Here is an 11,905-nt window from a genome sequence, read left to right on the forward strand (position 1 = left end):
CGTCGCATGATTTATGCACTTGACACATGCAGAATCCTAAACACAATGAATGGCGTTCGATGTAACGCTTTAGTCAAGGATATAATAGAAGATCAATGAAGAGATATTAATAAATAACCGACTCGCACCAGTCGCCAATCACAACATCAAATTATATCCCACCATCCTCCTCATCTCACCTCACCTCACCACACCACAATCCAATAAAACCCACGCCCTCTCAAACCCCCTACAAAACCCACACCAATCCCACCGCGCCCATCACCACCCCACCCAACACGCCCGTAACCTGCGCCGCGCCAGCCTTACTCGAGCTCGCAATCGGACTCGGGGAGCCCGCACTATTCTTCCCCGTCTCACTCGTCTTCACGCTCGTCTCCGTAGTCTTCGCTTGCGTCTCCGTCGCCGTGGTAGACGTTGCGCTCAATTTTTTCGTCGTCACCGTACTATTTCCACTCACAGTACTGGCTATTGTTAGGCCTCCTGAGCCCGTGATCGGGATCAGGGCGGCTGTGGTGCCGTTGATGATGCCGGTGATGGTTTGCGCGGTGGGGGCGGAGGTGGGAGCGGGTGCAGCGGCCAAGAGGGATTCAAGAGAGAAGATGCTAGCTTTTGCGGGGCCGGCGCTGAGGATATAGGATTGAGCGGCGGGGGAGAGAGAAGTATACCAAGCGGGGATGGAACTGAGGAATTCTTGTTCGAGTTGTGCGAGGCCTGAGGGAGAGGATTGTAGAGCTTGGACCGAGGCGGGGATGCTGGTTAGTTGAGCGGCGAGGGATGGGTTGGGGATGAGACCGGAGGAGAGAGAGGAGATGCTGGAGGCTATAGCGGAGCTGTGAGGGGGAGGAGAAGTTTAGTTATTGGGAGCTAGGAGGAAAGAATGAACAACTGGGAGAGAAGAAAAAGACTACAAAACATACGTATCAGCATCCTCGCGTCTATCCAAGTGCGGGCTCGCAAACACCACAGCACAGAGACTAGCCGCCGTCAAAAGATTGACATACATAACGCAATTACTGAACGAACGAGATATTCGATATGAGTATCTATCAAAATCACATAAAAGAAAGATTCCGAAAAACTTTTCGTGTTTGCAAGTGAAAAGTGTATCGTTCAGAAGAGAAGAGAACAAGAGAAGAGAAATAACACGAAGACATATCAAAAGAAAACCCTCAATCTCCACATTCGGGACATTAGTACAAGCCCCTGATGATAAACACGAACTCGGTATCACTCTTCAACACTGTGCATTGCCCAATCGCGGAGATGGAAATGTCTTGTTTGCTCTTGCTTCTGTTGTGATACCTATTCTGACCAATGATTGCTTGGGGCGAAAAGGAAGATGTAGTGATGATTTGAAGTTTCATGCAAATGGACTGGTACGGGTCGGGTGTGCAAATTACTAGTTGGAGAGAGAATAAGAAACGTTCAATATGGTGCGTTTATTTTGCTTCAGCGCTCGGAATTTGGGACACAGCTTTGTGTTATATTGATGAGTATCTGCATGAGGTGATATATGAGAACACATTTTCTAGCATCTACTTTCACATCTGACAGGGTGTGAAACATGGGCGCTGTGGCTGAAATATTGATTTTTTCTAAATCCAGCCATGTACATTTCCGAGGCAACGATGTAGAACAGAAAGTAGGAAACTTGTGAACCGTTGATGAAAAGTGACATTACTATATTACATTGGGTATCTTTCTCCCTTAATTCTTTTTTCCATCTAGATCCGAATAGAAGTTGTATCCGAATCCTTTACTAGCATCATTGAATCTCAACTTTTTATCCAAACCATCCAACTTCTTCAAGTCTTCTGCATCAAGTTTGAAATCTCCCTCCAAGTTAGACTTGATGCGTGAAGGTGTCTTGGATTTGGGGATAACCGAGTGACCATGTGCAATACCCCAAGCTAAAGCTACGTGTGCTCCAGACTTGTTGTACTTTTTGCCGATTTCAACGATAGTTGGATCATCCTGAAAACATGTTAGTAAAGTGCGGAATGATTTGAATCGAATCAATCTTACCATCAACTTGCCAATACCCTTTCCGGCGTCATAAATTTCATTTTGATTTCCAAATGGAGAATACTGTGTGATATGAATACCTTTGCTCTTGTTGAATTCACAGAATTCAGTTTGTTGTAACCATGGATGAAGTTCCAATTGATGAGCTGCAGGAACCACAGAAGTCTCCTTCAACAAATGTTCCAGCTCTCCTCTTGAAAAGTTAGAAATACCAATAGCCTTGGTCTTTCCAGTATCAATGAGCTTTTCCATAGCCTTATATGTATCGACGTATGAAATATCTGCTGTTTGCATCTTTCCATCTACCTTGGGCATTAATTCATCGCCTGGCTTGAATGCAGATGGCCAATGCATCAAGAACAAATCCACATAATCCAAATCCAAATCTTTTAATGAAGCATCAAGAGCTGCTTCGACGTCTTCTGGTTTATGCTTGTTGTTCCAGAGTTTAGTGGTAATGAAGAGTTCGGAACGAGGAATGCCAGATTTCTTGATTGCAGCTCCGCATGCTGGTTCAGTACCGTAAACTCTAGCCTAGAAGAGACATTGGGTTAGCACATTATCCATTGATCGATAATGAAATCTTAAGATGATAATACACACAGTATCGATATGTCTATACCCCGCCTTTAATGCCTCCGTAACTGCGTTCTCTTGAGAATCCTTATCTTGCCAAGTACCAAAGCCAATGGCAGGAATGGTAGCTCCAGTGTTAAGCTTGTGGGTAGTGATTGAGGCCATCGTTCGTCTTTGGAGTTGTGAAGAAAGTTGTGATAATCGTGCTGAAGATCTGAATGATGATTGAAGAGTTCGAGAGAACATATTTGATATGAAAGAGAATATTAAATAGAAAACCACCTACTCGAATGCGCCTCTATTTCCTTAGTCACTTACCTCATTATTCATCTCTTTGCCGCCACCAAAGGTGTGACGTAGATGTTTATATGATTGAAGAGATGATTAATGGAATACCGGTACCACTGTCGATCCTATGACGTTTTAGCTTTTGTTGGAGATCTTCAACGGCGGAAGATGGTATTCAAGATATGCGGGATGCGGTATGTGGTATGTGGTATGCATAGATGGCCCTTTGTGATTCCCCGCTCTGGAAGAAAGGTCCGAATTCGGCACGGATTAATAATTTTGCGAATGGCACTCGAAGGATCTCAGTCTTCACTTGACCACAATTAGCAGGTAGATGGATGAGCAAGTAGGTAAAGGTTGCTCGAAATCTCCAATAACTCCACCATGAGCTGCAATGGATGAAATTGTTCTTGTGAAGATCGATGAATGTTGCAGAACGAGACACACACACACACACACACACACACAAGACGCACCTCGGAGAATGAACTTGGAAATGGCCAAACATCTCAAAGACATTCAACCACTCTGCTCTTCTCTACTCCCCGACGTCATTACTTGCTATTGCACTCGTTGTACGAGTAGATATCACTCCATCAACAGACCAAATATACCAACGGCGCCTTATGTATATTGGATTCATCGACTATGAAATCAGACGCCAAGCTAAAGATGATAACTCGGACTCCTTGTCGTCATCACCATGTTTCACCAGCTACATAACTCTTCTCCGTCTTCAACGATCCCAACCTCAAATTTCCTGTCCCGCACCAAGCTCACAACGGCATTTTTAAGGTTTCCAGTGATCTTCGCCCATCAGCGTTTCATCATCGTCCGATAGTCCATCTCGCTGCTCAATAAGATTTTAGACTTCGCAAGACTTGAAGGTCGAGAACGAAGGAAGGTGTCTCGGTATCACCATTGCAAGTGTAAAACGTCAAAGCTCACTCGAGGCTCATTGACGACTCCCGGATACTTCTCTCTCTCCCCCTAACAAAATATCGGATCTGTATATCCTGAGCTTTGAACCATATCTTCCCATTGGGAGCGTATTTCTTTCCTGTCATACCAAAATAAAATATGAGGGTCTCGATCATCATGAATATCTTCTTGCACTGCCTGCCGCGGTCGTTTCGAGTTCGATGCTTGGATCTTTTTATACGAGACTTTTGAAAGCTTGGTACGTGATGTCAGAAAGGTATTCTTATATAAGTAGGGAATTATCTGTTTTAATCTTTTTTTTTTCGTTTCTATTATCAATTTTCCATTGGTTGATTGTCACTCTCGTTGAAACTAGATCTATACATTCGTTTTTCTCTCTTTTTTCCCCATTTTTGTATTACCTATCTATAATTTTTGAAGGATTCAAAAGAAGGGCACACCAAACTATTCCTCAAACGCAAACTCCAGATGCATCCCCTTCAAATCACTTTGGTCGTTCTCCTAGGCCTCATATCCACCACCTCAGCCCGTTTCGCCAAATTTCCTACCTTCCCCCGAGCAATATCCCCAAACAACACCTGTGGATTCAATGGTACTGCAGGAGGAGGAGCAGATGGCTATACTTGCCCCTCAAGCCTTCCCTGTTGTTCCTCCAACGGATTCTGTGGTAAAACAGACGCTTATTGTCTAAGTAGCAATGGCTGTCAATCCCAATTTGGAAATTGTACAAGTCCAGTTGCTGTGGCCGGAAGCAAAGTAGTTGTGAGTCCGGATGAGACATGTGGGATAATTGGGGCGGGGACTCAGGGATATAGCTGCCCAAATGGAGAATGTTGTTCTAATAAGTAAGAAACCATTCAATGTCCGTCATACAGTTGGAGGAGTTGGTGTTAACAATCTCCAGTGGATGGTGCGGAACCACATCGGATTATTGTTCTGCTACTTCAGGTTGTCAATCGGCGTTTGGAATATGTAACAATGCCACAAACACCACTACACCAGGAAGCAAAGCAGGTACCAGCACAGATAATCGCTGTGGACCAGGTGTCGGTACTTGTGCATCAGACGAATGTTGTTCTCTTGCTGGCTACTGTGGTACTACCGAAGGTATTGCCCCTCACCTACTCCATACCCACACACATCTCCTAACCACCCCCAGAATACTGTACCGCACCCGACTGCCAATTCAACTACGGACCCGCCTGCGACGCCAACGCCATCCCTACCGGCGCAAACACCTCTACCATTGCCCGCCCAGCCGTAGGATCCGTTCTCTATGGCAGCGACGGTATTTACGACTGTGCCACGCCCGGTGACATGGCTCTCACCTTCGACGACGGTCCTTACATCTACACCTCCCACATTCTCGATCTCCTAGCCCAATACAACGCCTCTGCAACCTTCTTTATCACCGGCAACAACAACGGCAAAGGTCACATCGACAACACTTCGCTCGAATGGCCCGCACTCATCAAGCGCATGTACGATAATGGACATCAAGTCGCATCGCACACATGGAGCCACCCCGATCTCTGCAACATCACCAGCGCCCAGCGCAAAAACGAAATGTGGAAGAACGAGATGGCATTGAGAAATGTAATCGGAGTCATCCCGACATACATGAGACCGCCATATTCAAGCTGCACCGCCGAATGCGGCTGCGAAGCCGACATGCAAGAATTAGGATACCACGTTACCTATTTCGTAGGTTCCCCTTCCCATCCCCAAACTAAACCCCTGACTAACACACTCCTCCCCTCCCTCCAGTCCCTCGATACACAAGACTACCTCAACGACTCCCCAACTCTAATTCACAACGCGCAAACCATCTTCTCCAACACCCTCAACGCCTCCAATCCGCGCACCGATCATCCTCTCGTCATCTCCCACGATATCCACAATCAGACGTCGCAGGTGCTTGTTGAATATATGTTGAAGACGGCTGTGGCGAAGGGGTATAGACCCGTGACTGTGGGCACGTGTTTGGGTGATGAGAAGGCTAATTGGTATCGTACGGATACAGCGACGACTTTGGGGTAGGAGGATAGATGGTATGGCATGGGATGGCATGCAAAAAGCAAGCGATGGAAGAGCAGGAATAGATTGTTTATCTTGTAATGATGTGATTTAGGTGTGGGATTTTGGATATAAGTGGATAGGTTGTGGCAGAACGGGTTTTAATCATAATGATATTTGTTTATTGCATGACAAGTTACAACATCTCAGCCTCAGTCTTAACTCGCCCCCTTCATTTCTCTCCCCTTAACACATCGAAATACTTCTATAAAAAAACTAGTAGATCTCAGTCACATGGCACTACGCTGTACAACGCGTTCAATCGATTCACCTTGAGCCTCACAAGAAACTCCACTTCTAATACGTGATATAAAAAAAATACTAAAATTCTCATTCAATCCTTTCTTTGCGTTCTATTATCTCAATCCATCCATCTTTCGGAGAACCGAATCCTCCCTATAAGTCTTCCCCCTCCCTTCCGAGCAATACGATACAACGAAGAACAAACAATATGCGCCCCAGCTAAGACTCCCGCAATGCATCCCACCATCCATCCATCCATTCATGGCTAGTCCATAAGATATCTTCCCTAAGAAACCATCAAAGAAGCAAAGACAATTCTTCCTATCGACACGAATAGAAATCTGACGAAGTTTTCCATTCTTATCCTCAAGACCTCTTTTCTTTCTTCCCCTGTCCCATATTTCGAGTTGTAATACTGAGAAAAACATCTAATATCTCCCAACATTAGGTACGGCCTCTGGCTGGATTCCATTCTCCACCAGTTCTTTGTCCAATCCCTCAAGGTCTTCATCGTCATCTTCCTCCTCCTCACTTTCCTCTACTTCCTCACCATCCTCATCCTTGAACCCACTATCAATATCCAACTTCCTCAAACGTCTCCTCATTTCATCCCTTTCTCCATTTTGCCATCGAATCAGCGCTGCAGGTGCATGAACTTTAAATCCATAAATCCGTGGTACATATCGATCATAACTTTTCGCCGGGATCATAGCCGGATAAACCTGGAATAAAATATTGTGAAACGAAGTTCCGAAATATGCGCCATCGATTGCAGAATGTCGAGAGGACTTGGGATTATAGATATCTTCACAACGAGAGCAGTAAAGTTTGACAGCTTTGATGTTTGGGTTGTCGCTTTGTCCCATGGGGAGAAGTGGATGTGATTTACACATAACTCGAGGACATTTTCCAAAGTCGGCTTTCTTGTATTTTTCAAGCTGAAAAATGATTTTGATTAGCATGAGTTTCATGATGAAGATTAAAAGAAGCACTCACCATTTTTGCCAATCCTCTAGTAGTGACAATATAACGAGCATGAACTAAACCATATAAATGTCTTGCGGACTTCTCAATAGTCTCTCTCATCTCATCATCACAATCCAAATCAAAGACATCCGTCACTAAATCCAACGCATATTGGTAATATTGAACCTCTGTTTGAAGTCCTGTAAGGTTGAATCGATCGGTGAGATAATCTTCGTCGATTTCGCAAAAGTACTCATTACCGCGAGATGAAATGAACTAAAGGAAAAGAAAGCATTAGTAAATAGTCTGCCAATGTGTGTAAACTTATATGAAATATGGCTAAAGAACCCCTGGTGCGAAACCCTCGTGTCTGTACGGCGGAGTTTGGTGGGTCTCCTCTCGCATATTCGAGACCCAGACTTCTACATGTTGTCTCGACGGAGTTTGTAAAATCTCATGAAGTTTTTCCATTGCTTTGATATCTTCCATAGAGGGGGGACGATGCTTTGATCTGCGTGTTGATTCCTCAAGATCCTCGACCTCTGAAGCTCGACGTTTCTTGCCTCTCCTACCTCTCTTACCCCGTCTGAGTGATAGAGTTGGCGGAGGACCTGGCGATGGCAAGGATTGGGGGGTTTGATAACGCCGGTAGTCCAGATCAGTTGTAGGCGGACTATATAACATTGTGCGTGGCTATTGAATTCACCTCTCACAATGATCGGCGAGATCCTAGTGTGAAAATAAAATCGCCAGGAATAATCTTTGAGGACGCAGTTTCCATTGACTTTTGTCAGATGCTTTCTCCGTTCCTTCCATATCGGTCGACGATGCCATCCTTAACATAGTCCCTTTCGCATAGCATGTGCCCTTTCGTGGGTGACTGTGATCGATAGGAAAGCGCGACCTCCGCCGTTCAGACAAATCGAGGCGCGCAAAATGGCCAGCAGAAAACGACACACAACCAGTCCCATCAACTTCCGCCAAAGCACCAAAAAACTCAAGCCAAAAGAATAAAATAACAACGTACCCAATCTCTCCAATAACTGGTGTAATCGCTGTCCGTTTCGCTATTAAAATCTTCCATGATAAATGTCGCACTCAATGAACTCGCCCGTAGTGAAATCGCTGGTGCGAAAGCTGTCTTGATCGTGACTCGAAAAGGATATCGCTCGATTTGACGTTACCTATAGCATGTGCTCGCTAGGTCGATATCTACGAAACGAAGGAAGGTGGAAAGGCTGAATGTCGTTGTCCTGCTTTAATTTGGTGGAGGGGCAGAAAAGCGGAAAGGAAAGTCGTGCACGGACCCTGCTTCTTTCTCCAAGAATCTGGAACGGTGAACCAGCCCCTTTATCATTTTCAACATCATCTGGGAAGTAGAATATAATGTGTTACGTGGAGTCATAGGTTTGAAGAGAATTAGAGGTTGACTTATTCAAGGGCCAAGAAAATGTCATTTATTGTATTGTATGATTGAATTTGCACATGTATCGGTGGCAAGCTCCCAGACCCCCAGCGCCTCGAGATATTGGAAACATAATGTTTTGGAAACGAGATATCAAGAGAAAGAGCATGGACGCTTTCCTCTCACAGATGGCCCGTGTAAGAAAACAAGTCTAGATGTATTAGACTCGACTGAAGCAATGGAAGGGAAGTTTAAGCTTCTCAACACTATGTTGGCTTTCTACTTTTCTGAAAATAGGTATCCCATCACTGTATCTCCATTGGTATGAAGATTTGATATCTTATCGACTTCAATCATGTAGAAGTCTTCATGATGCCAATCTAAACTCTCTCTATACCCGCCGTGTGCTCATTACGACATATCCCTTTATCCTATTGGGTATTTTTGTTCCTGTCCCTATTTCACCAGTATTCCTAAATCTCATTCCCCTTCATCACATTATCCGGCAAGCAAATAACTCCCAAACAGGCTACAAAGGTACCCGCCCCAGCCAAAAACAATGGTCCATTAAGACTCATAGCCAACAGCTTCGCTGCAATCAATGGACTGAAGATAGAAAACAATCTTCCCCAACAACTAGCCATTCCACTAGCTGTTCCTCTTACCGATGCCGGAAACGCTTCTGGTGTCCAGCCATATAGTACCGAGTTGAACATAGACTGAAAGAAATATTCCATGACGCTAAGTCCCACATTTGCTGCTTGAGTATTGACTGCCGCGAAGAGAAAGAATGATGTAGCCATTAATGCAGATGAAATGATCATGGAAATTCGTCGTCCAACTCGAGATACTTTTACCATCAAAGCTCCTAAACCTACACCTAAGATTCCCGGCGTGTAAATGATGACGAAGTTGCGGTAGGTTTTGGAGTATCCAACTGCTTTTTCCAGACCCTTCCGTGCCAAAATTGTAGGAAGAAATGCACCTTTGAGGAATTAGCATGCTTTTGTACAGTCAAGAAAGTGCGAGAATATATACCCGAGACGGAAAATCCCCAATAGTCAAATGCGTATATTATCCATACCAATATGGTGACTCGTGCCATTTGCTTTGTTTGGAACAGAACCCCAATCCTTTTAACTTCCCTCTTGATCTTTTGACGCAAAGTTGAATCGTCAGGGACGTTTCCACCTTGAAGGCGAGCGTTGCCAGACGTAGCGGAGATGGGAGACTGAATCTCACCCGCATCATCCAAAGCCCTAAAATCCTCGATTGTAATGGTTAAGGTTTTTCCGTTCGTTTTTGCAATATTTTCTAACACTTTGAAAGCGTCATCGTCCCTTTTCTTGCTGAGAAGATACTTGGGTGACTCTTGGAAGGTGAAAATGAAGAATCGCATTAAGAATACGAACAAGGATATCGAGCCCAGTGTATATAGGAGATATCTCCACCCCATGTTATCTTTCTTGGAGCAACATTCAGCTCCTGGTACTAAGTCTTTTGCTTTGCATGATTTCAGGTCTGTCGCGCACGAGAATTTTGGTATGAATCCATAAGCTATGCCGCTGCAAATTACAACTCCAATCGGTTGGAAAATGGACAGGAGTGCCAACATGAAACGGTTTTTCTATGTTGAGTGTTAAATGAAGCTCCTCTAGGATGAAGTCGCATGGGGGTCACCTTGGGAAGGAATTCTAGAGCAATTGTTGTGTCTATAGGAATATTTCCTCCAATGCCAAAGCCTGTGAAGGCAACTAACACAAGAAGACCATTGTAAGAGCTGGGTATCGCCATGCATATACCAAAGATGGATGTAATGAAAACCGTGCCATTGAAAGCCCATTTGCGACCTGAAAGTTGAAGTGAGTTATGAAGGAATGTAAAGTGATATGAGCTGGGAACATACCGATCATATCTACCAAGACACCCCACACTAAAGCTCCAACAGTCAAACCAGAGTTGACAACCGTGAACAAACGGCCCAATTGATTATCTGCATGATTTGGTCAGCACTACATTTGGTCGTACAAGATCCTCCTCGACCATTTCCATGCAACCTGTCTTATCTTTGACACAACACAAACTCCATATCAAGCCCAGCCTTCCAAGCTCGGAGATCAATCCAGTAAGAGAGGTTACATACCAGAAATTCCCATCTCCCTCTGCATAACTGGTGCAATCAACCCTAGTGCTTGCGCCCAGAGTAGATCTAAAAAGTACCCCAAACCACATAAGGTCCATATATACCACTGATATCTTCCCATTCCCATGAGATCAATCTCTCTCGCGACCAACAATATTTTTTTGTCCTGTACTGACAAGTCGTCGGGAATTAAATCACCGGTCAATCTTTCGGCGTCAGTCGATGTCTTTGAGACTGGCGAAATGCGACCATCGTGTGGATCACCTGCTTTGTTCAATGAGCATATATTCAACTTGTGTAAACCAATCCAGATGGGATGAAGAAATGAAAAACTTCACACTTTGCGCCGATGGAGATGTAAAGCCATTAACGTGCTTAGACTTTGCCACACCATCCTCACTCTTCCCATCGCTCAAGTTTGAGATGTCCATGTTTAGGAGCGGGATTGTACTTTCTCTTTCGTTCTCTGTAGTATCACAAACTACCTTCCCTCTATTCTTAAGAAAAATATCCTCGCTGTTCCAAGGAAAATAAGTGCGCATGGCATATGAGTTATGTATGTATGTGCTGGGTTAGTTAGGTCAGTTGATTTACCGGGATGGAAGGTCAAACAATGCGATGATATCAACATCCATATCTGACTTTGCACTTGCTTAGCGGGAACATTTTAGCCTGATTAGCTTGAGGTTTGATAAGTAGACAGAAGCAAACAACCACCAGGGAGTGTTACCGTGTAGTGAATTGTTGTGACCCGTGAGATAGAGGATCGTCTCGATAGCAAGCGTCACTTCAATGCAAACTCACCTACGCCGGATGATACTAAGCCCAACGCAGAATGGGATCTGGGTGGTTTATTGGGTGGAATTGGGGAATCAAGCTTTCTTGCAAAATCCTGCGCCGGGGGATAGTAAATAAGAGAGAATCTGCATCCAGAAAAGTCTAGTGTCGTCCGGTGTGTGAGAGTTGATATGGTCTCGAGACGGTAAAACCATGAAGATAAGAGAAGAATGGCGAACTTGATTGACGGGTTCATGCATACCTAGCTACGTAGGTAGGTACCTAGGCAAAGAATGAAGTGAACACAGCTTTATGCTGTGACAGGAAACTGCGCCCAAGACACTACCTGCCAACGGAATTTGACTCTCTGACAACCTCGATATAGCGCGCGACTTGTTCCTGTCCTAAATCCAAATGGAAATAGTTGAAGTCACTAAATCCACTTGGACTCTCGGAACGAA

At 44.6% G+C, this 11,905-nt stretch overlaps 5 protein-coding genes across 5 annotated transcripts; 1 reads left to right on the forward strand and 4 right to left on the reverse strand.

Moving 5' to 3' along the window:
- Window positions 1-96: 96 nt before the first annotated feature.
- Window positions 97-1,115, reverse strand: BCIN_11g04780 (hypothetical protein). Its single transcript, XM_001558394.2, has 2 exons — window positions 921-1,115; window positions 97-833 (listed from the first exon to the last, which is right to left on the reverse strand). The coding sequence occupies exons 1-2, from the start codon at window positions 1,004-1,006 to the stop codon at window positions 230-232; spliced, it is 690 nt and encodes a 229-aa protein (XP_001558444.1). The 5' UTR covers window positions 1,007-1,115; the 3' UTR covers window positions 97-229.
- Window positions 1,116-1,581: 466 nt separating this feature from the next.
- Window positions 1,582-3,117, reverse strand: BCIN_11g04790 (hypothetical protein). Its single transcript, XM_024696033.1, has 3 exons — window positions 2,632-3,117; window positions 2,029-2,562; window positions 1,582-1,977 (listed from the first exon to the last, which is right to left on the reverse strand). The coding sequence occupies exons 1-3, from the start codon at window positions 2,848-2,850 to the stop codon at window positions 1,711-1,713; spliced, it is 1,020 nt and encodes a 339-aa protein (XP_024551836.1). The 5' UTR covers window positions 2,851-3,117; the 3' UTR covers window positions 1,582-1,710.
- A 990-nt stretch (window positions 3,118-4,107) lies between these two features.
- On the forward strand, window positions 4,108-6,039 carry BCIN_11g04800 (hypothetical protein). Its single transcript, XM_024696034.1, has 4 exons — window positions 4,108-4,679; window positions 4,739-4,941; window positions 4,994-5,538; window positions 5,602-6,039. Exons 1-4 carry the CDS (start codon window positions 4,303-4,305, stop codon window positions 5,872-5,874), a joined length of 1,398 nt encoding a protein of 465 aa, XP_024551837.1. The 5' UTR covers window positions 4,108-4,302; the 3' UTR covers window positions 5,875-6,039.
- A 176-nt stretch (window positions 6,040-6,215) lies between these two features.
- Window positions 6,216-8,373, reverse strand: Bcckb2. The gene is made up of 3 exons (XM_001558391.2): window positions 8,147-8,373; window positions 7,150-7,395; window positions 6,216-7,091 (listed from the first exon to the last, which is right to left on the reverse strand). Exons 1-3 carry the CDS (start codon window positions 8,201-8,203, stop codon window positions 6,582-6,584), a joined length of 813 nt encoding a protein of 270 aa, XP_001558441.1. The 5' UTR covers window positions 8,204-8,373; the 3' UTR covers window positions 6,216-6,581.
- Window positions 8,374-8,515: 142 nt separating this feature from the next.
- BCIN_11g04820 (hypothetical protein) lies at window positions 8,516-11,812 on the reverse strand. The gene is made up of 6 exons (XM_024696035.1): window positions 11,008-11,812; window positions 10,668-10,931; window positions 10,431-10,517; window positions 10,205-10,374; window positions 9,563-10,151; window positions 8,516-9,509 (listed from the first exon to the last, which is right to left on the reverse strand). The coding sequence occupies exons 1-6, from the start codon at window positions 11,207-11,209 to the stop codon at window positions 8,998-9,000; spliced, it is 1,824 nt and encodes a 607-aa protein (XP_024551838.1). The 5' UTR covers window positions 11,210-11,812; the 3' UTR covers window positions 8,516-8,997.
- Between the last annotated feature and the right edge of the window lie 93 nt (window positions 11,813-11,905).

Source organism: Botrytis cinerea, chromosome 11, assembly GCF_000143535.2.
Source record: "Botrytis cinerea B05.10 chromosome 11, complete sequence".
NCBI lineage: Eukaryota > Fungi > Ascomycota > Leotiomycetes > Helotiales > Sclerotiniaceae > Botrytis > Botrytis cinerea.